At 36.3% G+C, this 12667-nt stretch overlaps 2 protein-coding genes across 2 annotated transcripts in view; one reads left to right on the forward strand and one right to left on the reverse strand.

Annotated features, from left to right (window-relative positions):
• Window positions 1–3835: 3835 nt before the first annotated feature.
• LOC137935237 (uncharacterized) lies at window positions 3836–5685 on the forward strand. The gene is made up of 3 exons (XM_068779927.1): window positions 3836–4517; window positions 4690–4862; window positions 5263–5685. The coding sequence occupies exons 1-3, from the start codon at window positions 3870–3872 to the stop codon at window positions 5369–5371; spliced, it is 930 nt and encodes a 309-aa protein (XP_068636028.1). The 5' UTR covers window positions 3836–3869; the 3' UTR covers window positions 5372–5685.
• A 5697-nt stretch (window positions 5686–11382) lies between these two features.
• The window catches only part of LOC137934625 (uncharacterized), a 44010-nt gene continuing 42725 nt past the window's right edge, over window positions 11383–12667 (reverse strand). Inside the window, exons 8-11 of the mRNA XM_068779071.1 lie at window positions 12136–12289; window positions 11975–12038; window positions 11790–11855; window positions 11383–11715 (exon numbers count right to left, since the gene is read on the reverse strand). Coding sequence (XP_068635172.1) covers window positions 11642–11715; window positions 11790–11855; window positions 11975–12038; window positions 12136–12289 — 358 coding nt within the window. The 3' untranslated portion in view covers window positions 11383–11641. The remainder of the gene's footprint in view (window positions 11716–11789; window positions 11856–11974; window positions 12039–12135; window positions 12290–12667) is intronic.

Raw genomic sequence — 12667 nt, forward strand, 5'->3', positions numbered from 1 at the left:
TATGGGCCTTGAGCCTATCTTCCACTTCTCTAGGATGTGTAGGCATTCCTTGGTTTTATGGGCTTGAACCTTTCTTCCACATCTCTTGGATGTGTGAGCGTCCTTGGTCGTGTGGCCTTGGATCCATCTTACCAAAAATTAAGCATCCAAAATTTGACCGTGATTGAATGGGTTCTCATGAGTTGAGTGGTGTAACCTTAAGTGTCAAGACTCAAGTCCCTCTTCTACAACATGGGATTTGGTGTGATACATGCAAAATTGGCAAAAAGTGCAGCTTCTCGCCAAAAGGAGCTTTAAGTAAAAACACCATATGATTTATGTCTAACAATATTGGTACTCTGTGAACTAAGCACACGAGGCTACTCATAGCTTCAATGAGGTGACTACCCCATCACCCACCACTCTGCTCCTATATCAAATGGCATACTCAGCAGTTCAATATTATTTATTTTTCTTCCGGAGGACGAGGACAAACCCATTCCCTCAGGCCAACCCAGAATTCACCAACGACGAAAAAGACAAAAACTGAAATTGGGAGCAATATCAAACTTCACAACCGTAGAGAAAAGAAGCAATATGAAATCGACCCACAAACAAAGCTAGTTTGTCAAAGATAAACCATTTGTCTGATATTAGGTCAGTGTTTTCAACAGCCAAAAGATTAGGAAGATTAAGAAAGATTCCGCCCCATATTTCTCAATCTTATCGCTTCGTTTCACTTTTCAACCTTGGATTTCAAGCTAGATTTTTCATCAAACACGTCACAAGCAAAGTGCATAAACAAACAAATTACAAATTCCTCTTCTTTTCGCGTACACATTTTACTGTCATGACACTACGAGATAGATGATTATTTCTTCGTTTTCAGACAGATAATTCTCAATTCGCATGCATCATCATCCACCCTATAAGCCACAATGGGCAAGCAGATAAGATGTTCGTTGAATTGTCGAGGAGGAGAGAAGAAGTTCTAGAAAGGTCAGGTTCCTCTGAATTGAAGGCATTTCAAAGTGGTAAAACTGTTTCCGTCATTTCATTTTCAGCAAAAGTGATCCGGAGAAATTCTGAGACTCTACTCTGAACTCTCCACTACGCCACCATCCAAGACTTAGCTCCGATTTACTCCGCACTAACCTTCATACCTGTCACAGCCGCACAGGAGAGAGAAGCAATCAACCATCATTGGTGGGTTCAACTAAGCTTCAGCTTATCTTGTTGGTCTTCGGAACAGCTTTCTCCATATCTCGTTTTTACCCTACACGCGCGGAAAGGGCGACGGGAACCTTTTCGATAATACTGCCGAAAAAAATGAAAGAAGCAGATTCGACAATTAAGAAATCAGAATCAATGTTTTTTCTGCCTTTTGGTAATAGTCGGGATATGATTAACATTTCTTATCCTTATCCCTTCTATCCTTACGTGTTACGATGATGTGATATTTTAGTGTTAACGAATAGTCGTATAATTGAGTTTATTAATGACTAATCATTTTAGGATAGGTTTTGACCTAACCTCATAGAATAAATACTTATATGTAAGTTTTGAGTTTATTAGTTTAAAAAAAATAAGGTTTTTAAGTTGATTTATCATTTTAGGATAAGCTTCGATCCAACTTCACGTTTCCTGCATGGCTGCCCATCCTTTCCCACGTGACCACAGTATATGCCTCCAAATTCTGCCACGTGGTGTTGCCCCCCTCGAATCTCAATATAAGCAAAGGGCTGTTAGTGCGCGGCGTATGTGAAATGGAAAGCGGCTGAAATCGTTAGTGCGCCAGTAAGTGAACGGGCCTAGTATGTGACGGGGGAATGCAAAATATAACTGTATTTTACTCTCCCGTTTCAGGCATAAAACGATGGCAAGTAATGGGAGAAAGCGAAATACAAATCATTAGTGCTCCCAGTAAGTGACGGGGAAAAGCGAAATACAATGCGCCTAATAAATTACGGGGGAATGCAAAATACAACTGTATTTCACTTTCCCCCGTTTCAGGTATAAAAAGATGGCAAGTGAAATCCGAGGGTTCGGATTTCGCTTACTGTTCAAATACATCTCGCTGTCAGGGAGGATCAGGGAGGAACCTCTGTCGAATGAGGTTTCGGAGAATTTTTTTTTTCTCTCTCACGACCTTCAGCTTCTCTTCTCTCTCGGCCTCCATTTCCTCTCCTTCTCGACCTCCGTCGCAGAGCACGGGAGGCCGAGCCTCTGCCGTAGAGTCTCTCGGCCTCCCTCTCTTCTACCTCTTGGCGTACCGTTGAAGCACTGGCCCATCGCCGTTGCCCACTGGCCCATCGCCGTAGTCTCCCGCCCGTTGAGGACGACGCCGTGCCCAGGAAGATGATGGTTTAATTTTTTCTAAGTTAGGAAACATTAAACCGTCGTAAAAATAATAATTTATATTTTTTATTTATAAAATAATTATTTTTATTTATTTAATATATTTATTTATAATTACTATATTAAATTAGTCATTTAATAGTCATAATTAAAATATTATTAAAATAAATATTTGATAAATTATTTTGGTTTAATTATCCCGTTGCTATAATTAATTAAACCAATGGATTTAAATTTTGTGACAATATATTATTAATTAATAATACATAAAAATATATTATGTTATTGATAAATATATATTTATTTATTATATTAAATTAGTGGTTTTTAATGTTAAAACATATCTTATGTTATTAAAAAATAATTTATTTATTTATTATATTCACTAATGTTATTTTTAATAATTTATTTTAGTCACTTGTACTCAGAAGGAGTTTGCAGTACAATCTAAAAGAGCATCATATTATCGAGATATTTTAGCAATTCAGATGTGGCAAAATTATTGACTATTATGTTTTAATGCCACTAAATATTTTTTATGTTGTACTTTTGTATGAACAGATATAATTTTTTATATTAAAAAGGTGATTGAGTTATATTTGTATTATTTTTATTTTTATTTTTACGATATTTGTGTAGTACGCTATGTAGTACGATATTTGTATAATTATTTTATATTTAGATATTACAAAATTAAAATTTGATTACAATTTTAATAATATAAAAGTAAACATTTGTTTAATTATTATATTTAATATATTTTATTTATTAACTAATATTAATTTAATTTTCTGATAGTCAGATATATTAAAATATTTTATTTAATAAATAATCTATATGCACTTTACACCACACTTTCCATTGTGCACTCTAACACAAATAAATACTTTATACTGCACTTTCCATTGCGCACACTAACACAAACAAATACTTTATACTGCACTTTCCATTGCGCACACGCACACTAACACAAACAAATACTTTACATCGCAATTTCAATTGCGCATACTAATACAAACAAGTAATTTACATTCCCTCTCACTTTCCTCAGGGAAAATATTTTCATTATATTTTATTTCCTTCTGCACTTACATTGTGCACTAACTCCCCTCCCCCCGACCCCAAAGGTGCAATCGGGGAGAGCTCGGAATTATTACGACTTCTCTTAATCCTTTCTTACTCTAATTTAATCCGCTTTAAGAGTTAACACCTACACTCATAGAGAGCCCATGCTTTCCCTCGCTTATCGCCGCTATTTTCGAATGTGACCGATCATGCTGTTGCGCTTCACGTCGACAGCCTTCACCCCTTACGTATTTCTTTGGGCGACACGTTGCTAACGTAGGCAGTTCCCAAAGAGGCGACACCCGTGGTCACGTGCACCGGAGACGTGTCAACTGTTTAATTGCCGGCTCTTTATGGTGCGTCAGGACGGAGGGGACTACGTTAGTACAATATAACCCGCCTTCCGGGTTTCGGTCTGCTTCGGCTTCTCAGATCTCTCCTCTGCCACTTTTCTATTCGGATCAGATATGAAGGCCATTCTTCTCAGGACGACTTCCGGTCCGATCCAAACCTCCGTCTCTCTCGGATCTCCGAGACTAGTTTTCTCTGACCAAGATTCCGCTGCCGTGATTTCATTTCCCGGCAGAAATTGTACGTCCTCTCCTAAATCCGCTTTGCTTGTCCGGGTGAACGAAAGGAATACGGTATCGAGGTCTTTCCGACGGACTCTGTCTGAAGCCTATCTGGACCCGTCGGAGAAGGCTGCTTCCGGCAGGAGCTTGAGTAGGAGATTTTCTCGCTCTTTTCCGGATATGATTACCGAGGAGCATGACATTCCGGAAGAGAGGTACGATTTGAAGTCGGAGGCAGAGGAGCATGATGGATCTGTTGTCTTGAAGCGCGGAGGTTTGGAATTCGGGATTTCTGACTGTCTTTCCGGAATTTGGTCGGTCAACGAAGTGTTGCCGGAGGATTTTGAGTTGACCGGCGGGGGTACGGGTGAAGGGAGAAAAGTCGGAGGCGGCAGAGGTGGAGGAAGAGGTGGAGATGGAATTGGAGATCTCGCGGGGGAAAGTGCAGATCAGAACAGGATGGGAGCTTATTACCAGGAGATGTTGAAAGCCGATCCTGGAAACCCTCTTCTTTTAAGAAATTACGGAAAGTACTTGCATGAGGTAGATGATTAATTTCGTGTTCTTGTTTTCACTTCAAATCTTTGTAGATGTTTTTGATTACTTCCTAAAACTTGCTTGACAATCCGCCTTTATAATTTCTTTTGTCACTCGAACGATTTTCGTCGATGTTCTTTTAATAAAACTTTGTTGTTGTTGTTGCTGTGTCCTAAAGGTGGAGAGGGATATGTTGAAAGCAGAAGAGTATTACGGGAGAGCGATATTAGCCAGTCCTGGAGATGGAGAGGTTCTGTCGCTCTATGGGAAGCTGATATGGGAGACGCAACGGGACGAAGGAAGAGCTCAAGCATACTTTGACGAGGCCATCAGAGCCTCCCCCAACGACTGGTGAGATGTAGACACATTTTCTCCTCATGATCTCATCTCTAAATTTAAAAAAAATAGCAAGATAGGCATGCATCTTCCGCCCCTTGGCCAGAGACACAATTTGGTCGATCTCCGCCTTCGGTCACGGGTTGTTCAAGTGTGATGCCGGAGCCGCTTGGATGATGTTTTCCCGGCGACAAAATGTGCATCGTTCAAGGATGCGCTGATCGAATTGCTGGCTTGAACACTCTTGAATCGGCGGAGAGTTGATCAGTCAAAGTCAAGCTTCTGCATTTTGGGTCCCCAAGGATTTAAAATTCATCTCATTCCTAGAACTTGCAACTAAAGCATAACAGATTCGTGCAACTAATCGGTGGACTATTATTTTTGACGTTAAGAAGTGGTTTTTGATCGTATGCAGCTACGTACTTGGATCCTACGCTCATTTTCTCTGGGATGCAGAGGGCGAGGAAGAAAAAGAGGAAGCTGAAGTGGAGCTTAAATCTTCGTCCATGGTTGCAGTCTTTTGACATCATAGTCGTTGCCGACCAAGTGACTGACTCCTGGTGGACTAACGAAATCCTCCTCTCATCTCCCTCTATCTGTCCATGGATCATGTTGCTGACTGGGAGCCTGACAGGTGAAGAGGAGATTAAGAAAGAAGAAGAGGGAGTAGTGAACTTGTCTCTACATTATGTATAAAGAAGATTAATAAAATATGATATTGAAATCCATTAAGGTATAACCAAATAACGTAGTTGGAAGGATCTAGAGGGAAGGAGAATACTCCATTGTTGTACTGTAAAAGCTTGGGTTAAGGGGATTGTGACATGACTTTATGTAATTCGACTTTTATTCCTTTTTTCAATCTTCCAAGGTTAAGATGCCCCTCCAGCCTTTTACACCGGCGGAGGAAAGAAAAAAAAAAAATACAATCATGAATGAAATATAAAGTAATGGACAAGTAAAAAAAATAAGGTAGTGTTCTATCAGAAAGAAAGTCACAGGTTCATTATGTGATGTATGTTTACCCCGTTCTAAAATCAATGATCTGCCTACCCATTACTGTCCATTACTGTCACTCTGCATGCATTATGAGAAGGCCCTTTCCTTGATACGAAATAATATGGGAGACACGTTGGGAAGTTCATATCTGTAATAATATTAACTTCCATGCATGTAATAAGGGAGACTCGTTGGGAGACACCATCTACATCGTAAAAGAAGTCGTAAAAGAAGGGGTCCGAATCAAAATCTAAACGAGACCTAAACATTAGGGAATCCTACCCAATGCTACCAAAGCCAAAGTGTTTTTTTCACGACAGTCACTGCAAAAGTGGCAGTTGTGTGTAGAGGTGGCATTAGCCCAGCCGAGCTTGAACCTATATTTAAAATGTTGCAGTTGGGTGTAGAGGCTGGGATTGGCTCGAACTCGTGTTTGAGCTGATCCCAACTTCGAGCCTAAAATTGGAATCGATCTTGAGCCCAATAATTTTTACTGATATCGAGCTCAAACTCCAATAAGATTTGAGCTCCAACTTATATTTAAAATTTTACATAAAATATATGTCAAATAAATTGTATATAAAATTATGCATAAATTTTACTTAAAATTGAGCATGAGTTCTACTTAAAATTGGGCATAACCTCTATATATAAACCCTGCATAAAATTGTCTATACATTATGCATAATATTATGCCAATGTGACTTATTTAGAAACATAATGCATACACAAAATATGACTTGAGACTAAAATAGGAATCGAGCTGAAGCTCAAGAATTTTAACCAAATTTGAGTTCAAGCTCGAGACAGGTTCAAACTTTAACCTACAATTAAAACTTTTCATAAAATACATATTCAATAGTAAGTTCGAAGAATCCTAAAAGTATGGAAAACTACAAGGAAAGATGTTCGTGTACGCAGTAAGGAAGAAGACAAACAACAGTGAGAAATGCAAATGTGAAGACCGGTAGACAACAGGAAAGACATTTCACCTTGAAAAATAGTACATAATTTCCTTGAGTTTTGGAATCTCCATGCAACTCAACACCCCCAGCACTAGGAAAAGGATAAATCCTCCAAAATGTCTGTAGGCAACGGATTCATTTTTTAATTCTCTACTCCATATTTGTAGAAATTTTAAAAATATTAAAAATGAAGAAAAATAAAAAAGAAGCAGAACGTTTATGCTTACGTCTAGATGTTATGCCAAGAAACGACGCAAAAAAATGCCTCTTTCAAAGCCATTATGACAGGTAATAATCCAAGATGAACTCATCGTCTTTCAAATAATTCAACCAAGCTTCATACTACACCAAATGCCTTTCAAACCTCTCTCCTTTTCGATATCCAGCTTCGCTATGACCGCCATACCTTCTCCACACAATCTCTCTGCCTTCCTTTCTTCCATTCCTCCACCGGCCCCATGAAAAACCACAAAAGGAATGGAGCTAGCGGCAAGTAGAGATCAAATCCCACCAACCAAACTCCACAATAACGAAAAAGGCCAACACGAACCTCTTCGATTTCCTATCCAACAAATACCTGAAACTCGATCCCTGAGACTTTTTTTTCTCACTTGTCATGGACTAGAATTCCTTTCAACTTCCGGTTATATTTTTGGAGGAGAAAAAAATAGCTGCAAGGAAGTGGGCTTCGCAATGTTTTTCCCGACATCTCTTATGATGGAACCAAAGGGTGAGAAATGAGATTAAAAAAGAACAATTCCGATCCTGGCTCCCGCACTCTCACTAGTTTAAATAAACAAGTTGGCTTGCGAGCTGAATCGGTGCGAGTTCGAGTTTGACTCATTTACTTAAATGAATTAAAAACCCTGTCTCGAATTCGATTTGAGATTGAAAAAACTCGAACCGAGCCAAGCTCGAGCTGCTCGTGAACCAACTCGGTTCGATGCCCCTCCTAGTTGTATGATAAAAACCATTTACCATCCATTTTATGCTATCCATCATGTATATACAAGTCGATTTCACATTTCATTCAAATCTCAGACAATTCAACGCGCATGTAAAACATCTCTCTTAAAGGATAGATCAGCATCTTGTAGAATGAAAAGTGGAGTAGAAGAGGTAACATGGTAACCATCCCTATTTTTCTTCCAAAGCATTCAATTCAGCTTTGACTATCAAATGACACATATAAAAACTTTTCTATTTTAAAACAAAGGTCCCTTTTTTATTCCTATTTTACCATACTTCTTGATTCAACTCGATAGTTTCTCCCCTTTGTTGAGGTCTATTTACGACGTGTCACCTCCTATCCCTTTTGGATTCATGGCACGTAACTTGAATTTAAGCAAGAGGGTGAATCTGGTCTCTTTTGTTTGATAGATACGAGAGAAAGATCCTGTTTCTACACGTTCAAGCCAGTGGCAAAAAGTTTTGACCTCTTGTTAAATGAATGGCGACAAACGTATTGATTAACCAAGTGTTCCCTTTCACTTTCCCCTCCTCTTCTTACTCCAACGCACTTTTCCTCTCCCAATGCAATCCCTTTCCCCACACGATTTAATAGAAAAGTAAGGGTGGTCCATTGAACAAAAGGGGAGAATGTGAAAGAGAAAAAGGATCTGGTGGCGATGATGGTTGAGGTTTCTGTAAACAAGGATAAAAGTTGAAGAGGCAGTGGCAGTAATAGTTGATGCGACGGTAACTCAGAAAGAAGAACATAGACAAACAACAAATCCTGGATATAACATGCCATTTACGAGCCATGTCGTAAAATGATACACTGCACAAGGAGTGAAAATCCAGAGAGCGTGAAGTCTAGCGCTTCTTTCCAAGTGTTACTAGTGAAGAGTTTCTTTGAGTGCAAAAGAGTAACAGAACTATTAGAAATGCAAATATGAGAAAAAAAAAAAAGACACTGCAAAAGAGAGGAAAGCCTCAATAATGTCCTGAGTTTGTCTCCAATTTTAGCTCGCACTCCTTTATTATGCTGCCACTTTTGGTAATCTCCTGATTAAAAAATGTAAAAACAAAAAATAAAGGTACTAATAGTGAACTTTCTAGTTTTTCTAATGTAAATCATTATTTCTGCTATTTGGTGTTGAAGAACAGATATGTAAGAATCTTATCTGACTCTCATAGCAAAAAATCTCATGGAGCTAGAATTGGAATCTTAATAGAGTCTCACAAGAAGATATCTTATAAAAGAGTTTTAGTTAAAAGTACTTTAGTTATGTTAGTTTTTTATTTATGTTCAGTTGTTTAATTATGCTAAGACTTATCTTTAAATATTTGACTTTGGGTGTAATTGGGATAAGGGTAATTTAATTGTAATTAGATTTTACTTATTTCCTTTATTATAAATAGAGTTTCATTGCACTCACTTATGATCAAGTCAATGGAGTTTTTCACTTTTCTAAAATTTCAACATGGTATTAGAATAGGTTATGTGAATTGATTTGGTTAACCCACAGAGATAATGTGATCATTTTATGATCTATTATCGTATTATATTTTTTTTTCTTTTTTTCTTGTCTCAGTACCCATTATTTTCTTGGTGTTCGCACCTTCAAACTAAACTTTTCATATTATAAATTATATATTGAAGGAAAGATCTTTGAGTTTACTCTCCAACTCAAAAAGAATTGGCAATCAAAGTGTTCTACAAAGATAAATCGATATTTGAAACAACAAAAGTCAGATTGCAAGAGAGGTTCAAGCAGTAACAAAAAACTTCAACTTTTGAGGTATTTTATGCCATCAAGAACAAGACTTTATATGAAGAATTACATGTCAAAAGAGAGTTGTAAGTCTATTTTCTTACCTATTGAACTAATTCTCAATCTGTGTTTTTCTTGAAGGAGATATCAACATCAGAAAAATCAATGATCATGTAGGCCAAAGAAGAAAATATTCAGTTTGGCTAGATTATAGATTCTAAAATCTATTAAATTATTTCTCTCAAAAGAAATGTATTTTATAAAAAAAACATTAGAATTTAATGAAAGATATCAAAATCTAGTTTCAGAAGAAAAAAAGTTCATGTCAATCTGATTTATATGTAAGGAGATATACTCATTGGAGTTGGCAACAACCAAACTACAAAATGAAAAAAATAAAGAGGTCATAATAGATTCAAGAATGAAGATTTTTACATCAAATTAGGTTTCAAATTAAACTTTTTGAGTCTAGTTTCTTAATCAACGAAAAATTTGTAATTTTGATCTAACATTGTGGGAGATATTGATATCAAAAGTACTAAAGTCAACTCTGTCGAAAATCTATCATTTTTCACATTTTCTCTCCTATTATCTCTTTATGCGTTAGCTTGAATTGAATTTCCTTTTCTCTTAAAATCCTAGTTTTTAGCCAAATTTCTCTTCTAATAAGAGATTTTTTGTTAAAATTAATCACTTCATTATGTGCTCGTTCAAGGTATGCAAAAATTCTGGCTTCAATGTTGTTTTTAAATTTTTGTGCTTTTGTTACTTAGTGTGTATCTTATGCATCCTCGGCTCTGAAAATCAGTCACCCCCAAAAAAATTATAATTGCTCAAATTTATTAAGTTCCACTATTATCGTCTTCTTTTTTTAAAAAAAAAAATTCATATTCTAAATTCATTTAGAAGTATGAGGGTTGCATAGTCGCCTATTTCTGGTTACAATTATTTTCCTCTAATATTTCTTCAATTTATCTTCTTATGTTTTTATTACTTCAAAGCAATACCTAAACCCACAACCTAAAAAGTATAGGAGTGTGCCTAACATACAACTTGAGTCAAATCTTTTATTCTTCATCCAAGATGTGATTTGTGTTTGAACTACCCTTAAAAAAATAAGTAGTTTCTTTGTTAAACCCTAAATTTAAGCCATTTTTCTACCTTTAAAATTGAACAAAATATGTTTTAGACTATGATCGTTTTGACTAGTATATGGAACTTTGTCGTATGATTATGAATGATTTTCTTCTCCCACATTGTATTTTGTCCAAGCTCGATCTCTGTCCTTTTTATCCCCAACTTAGGGGAAAAATAACATAAGAAGTATAAAAAAGAAATATTGTGTTCCACATTTTGTGGTAAATTTCATGTGACCAAAATATTGAAGAAAGGAAGAGAACAAATGATGAAATTTTTTGCATTTATGAATAATTTTTTCAACAAAAGAAGATTGAAGACCAATAATTTTTTTTCTTTATAAGTTGAAGTTATAAACTCCAACGTAAGGGAGTTAAAGAACATATATGAAAGAATCTTACATGACTCTCACAATAAAAAATCTCATAGAACCAGAAATAATATAATGGTGTCTTACAAAAGTCTCACAGGAAAAAATCTCACAAAAGAGTCTCAATTAAAAGCTTTTTAATTATGTTAGTTTTTTATTTATATTTAATTATTTAATTATGTTATGACTTATTTTAAGTGTTAGATTTTAGATGTAATTAGATAAAAATAATTTAATAGTAATTAAATTATACTTATTTCTTTTATTATAAATATAAGCTCATTGTACTCAATTATGATAAAATCAATGAAGTTTTTCACTTTTCCAAAAATTCGACTAAGGAAAAATCCAAAAAAGAAACTTTCTTCTCATTTACTTTGCAATCCTAGAGTCCCAGAGACCCAAAGATTAAACCAGCAAGAGAACACTTTCAACTACATAAAATCATGATATTCAAATCTCACCCTGAATTATTCAACAATTCTCTAATGGACAAATAACAGTTTCAGTATATACTTCGGAGGAACATCTTATCAAATATTCATGAAAATTTGAAGCAGCCGATGCAGTCGAGAAGGGGAAAAAATTTACAAACATAAAAGCATGTCAGAAAGAGAATTCCTCTGGCAGATCTTGGAACTTCCCTGATAGAAAGCTTTTATATTGTTCTTGAATATTACCTACAGCATAAGAATAGAAAAATACAAATTAGCAAGAAGGCAAATCATAAAAAAATTCGGCAGGATCACTATACCTTTAGATTGAAGAGGAGGCACACTCTTTGATATAGTTGTCTCAATCAACTTCACTAGGTCCTTCCCTGAAAAAGACACAACAGCGTATATTTTTCATTGAGTGATTTGTCTCTCTGGTTGGAAGTTTCAAGCATTGCTAATACAATCAGCTTTTCAGACGCTGCTAATACTATCCACTGCTTACCAGTCAGAGATTTTTCTCCAATATTAACATTTAATAGGAAGGATGGAATCTCTTTGTCTTTCAGCTGCAAACCCAAAAGAAAAAGAAGAGTGATACGCTAAGATGATCCAACATTAAACAATTGACAAGATTAAGTATTTTCTTTATTTCCTTGTCCACACCTGTGATAAAAGTGCCTTAGCAAGCTCCAACGGATTATTTGGTGAGGGACCTTTGATATATCCAGGGAGGAATTTTCCGTTCTGATACCCAGCAAGAAAATGATAGGCTGCTTGACCTGGTGAAAGCTTTGACACAGACGGAAGAGCACCAGAGCTGCATTTGAGCAAGTGAACATTTAGACCATTTCAGAGGTAATTAAACCATAAGGCCGGACTCCTCCTTGCAAATTTGAATTACAAAAGCAGCGCCTCAGCAGGTATGGGACACCAGAGATGATGGTTATGCAAGAGGTGGGGTTAAACAAAATACCAATAATTTCCATTTCATTTTTTTTTTTTTTTTTTTTTGACCGGGAGGGAGGGAGGGAGGGGACAGCATGCCTACTGCTGGACCCGTCAGCACAACTAAAATATTGCTTTCTGATTGGTTTTAACACTCAAATTTGGCATTTAGAATCACTCCAACCATCAAGTTTTTTTAAGCGATCAACTATTGCATGTATGACCCAACTTTGCATTTGGTACTTATACA

This window comes from Aristolochia californica, unplaced genomic scaffold (genome assembly GCF_029961685.1).
Source record: "Aristolochia californica isolate CCGP_79_NKW_82.1479 unplaced genomic scaffold, dmAriCali1.0.hap1 SCAF_6, whole genome shotgun sequence".
NCBI lineage: Eukaryota > Viridiplantae > Streptophyta > Magnoliopsida > Piperales > Aristolochiaceae > Aristolochia > Aristolochia californica.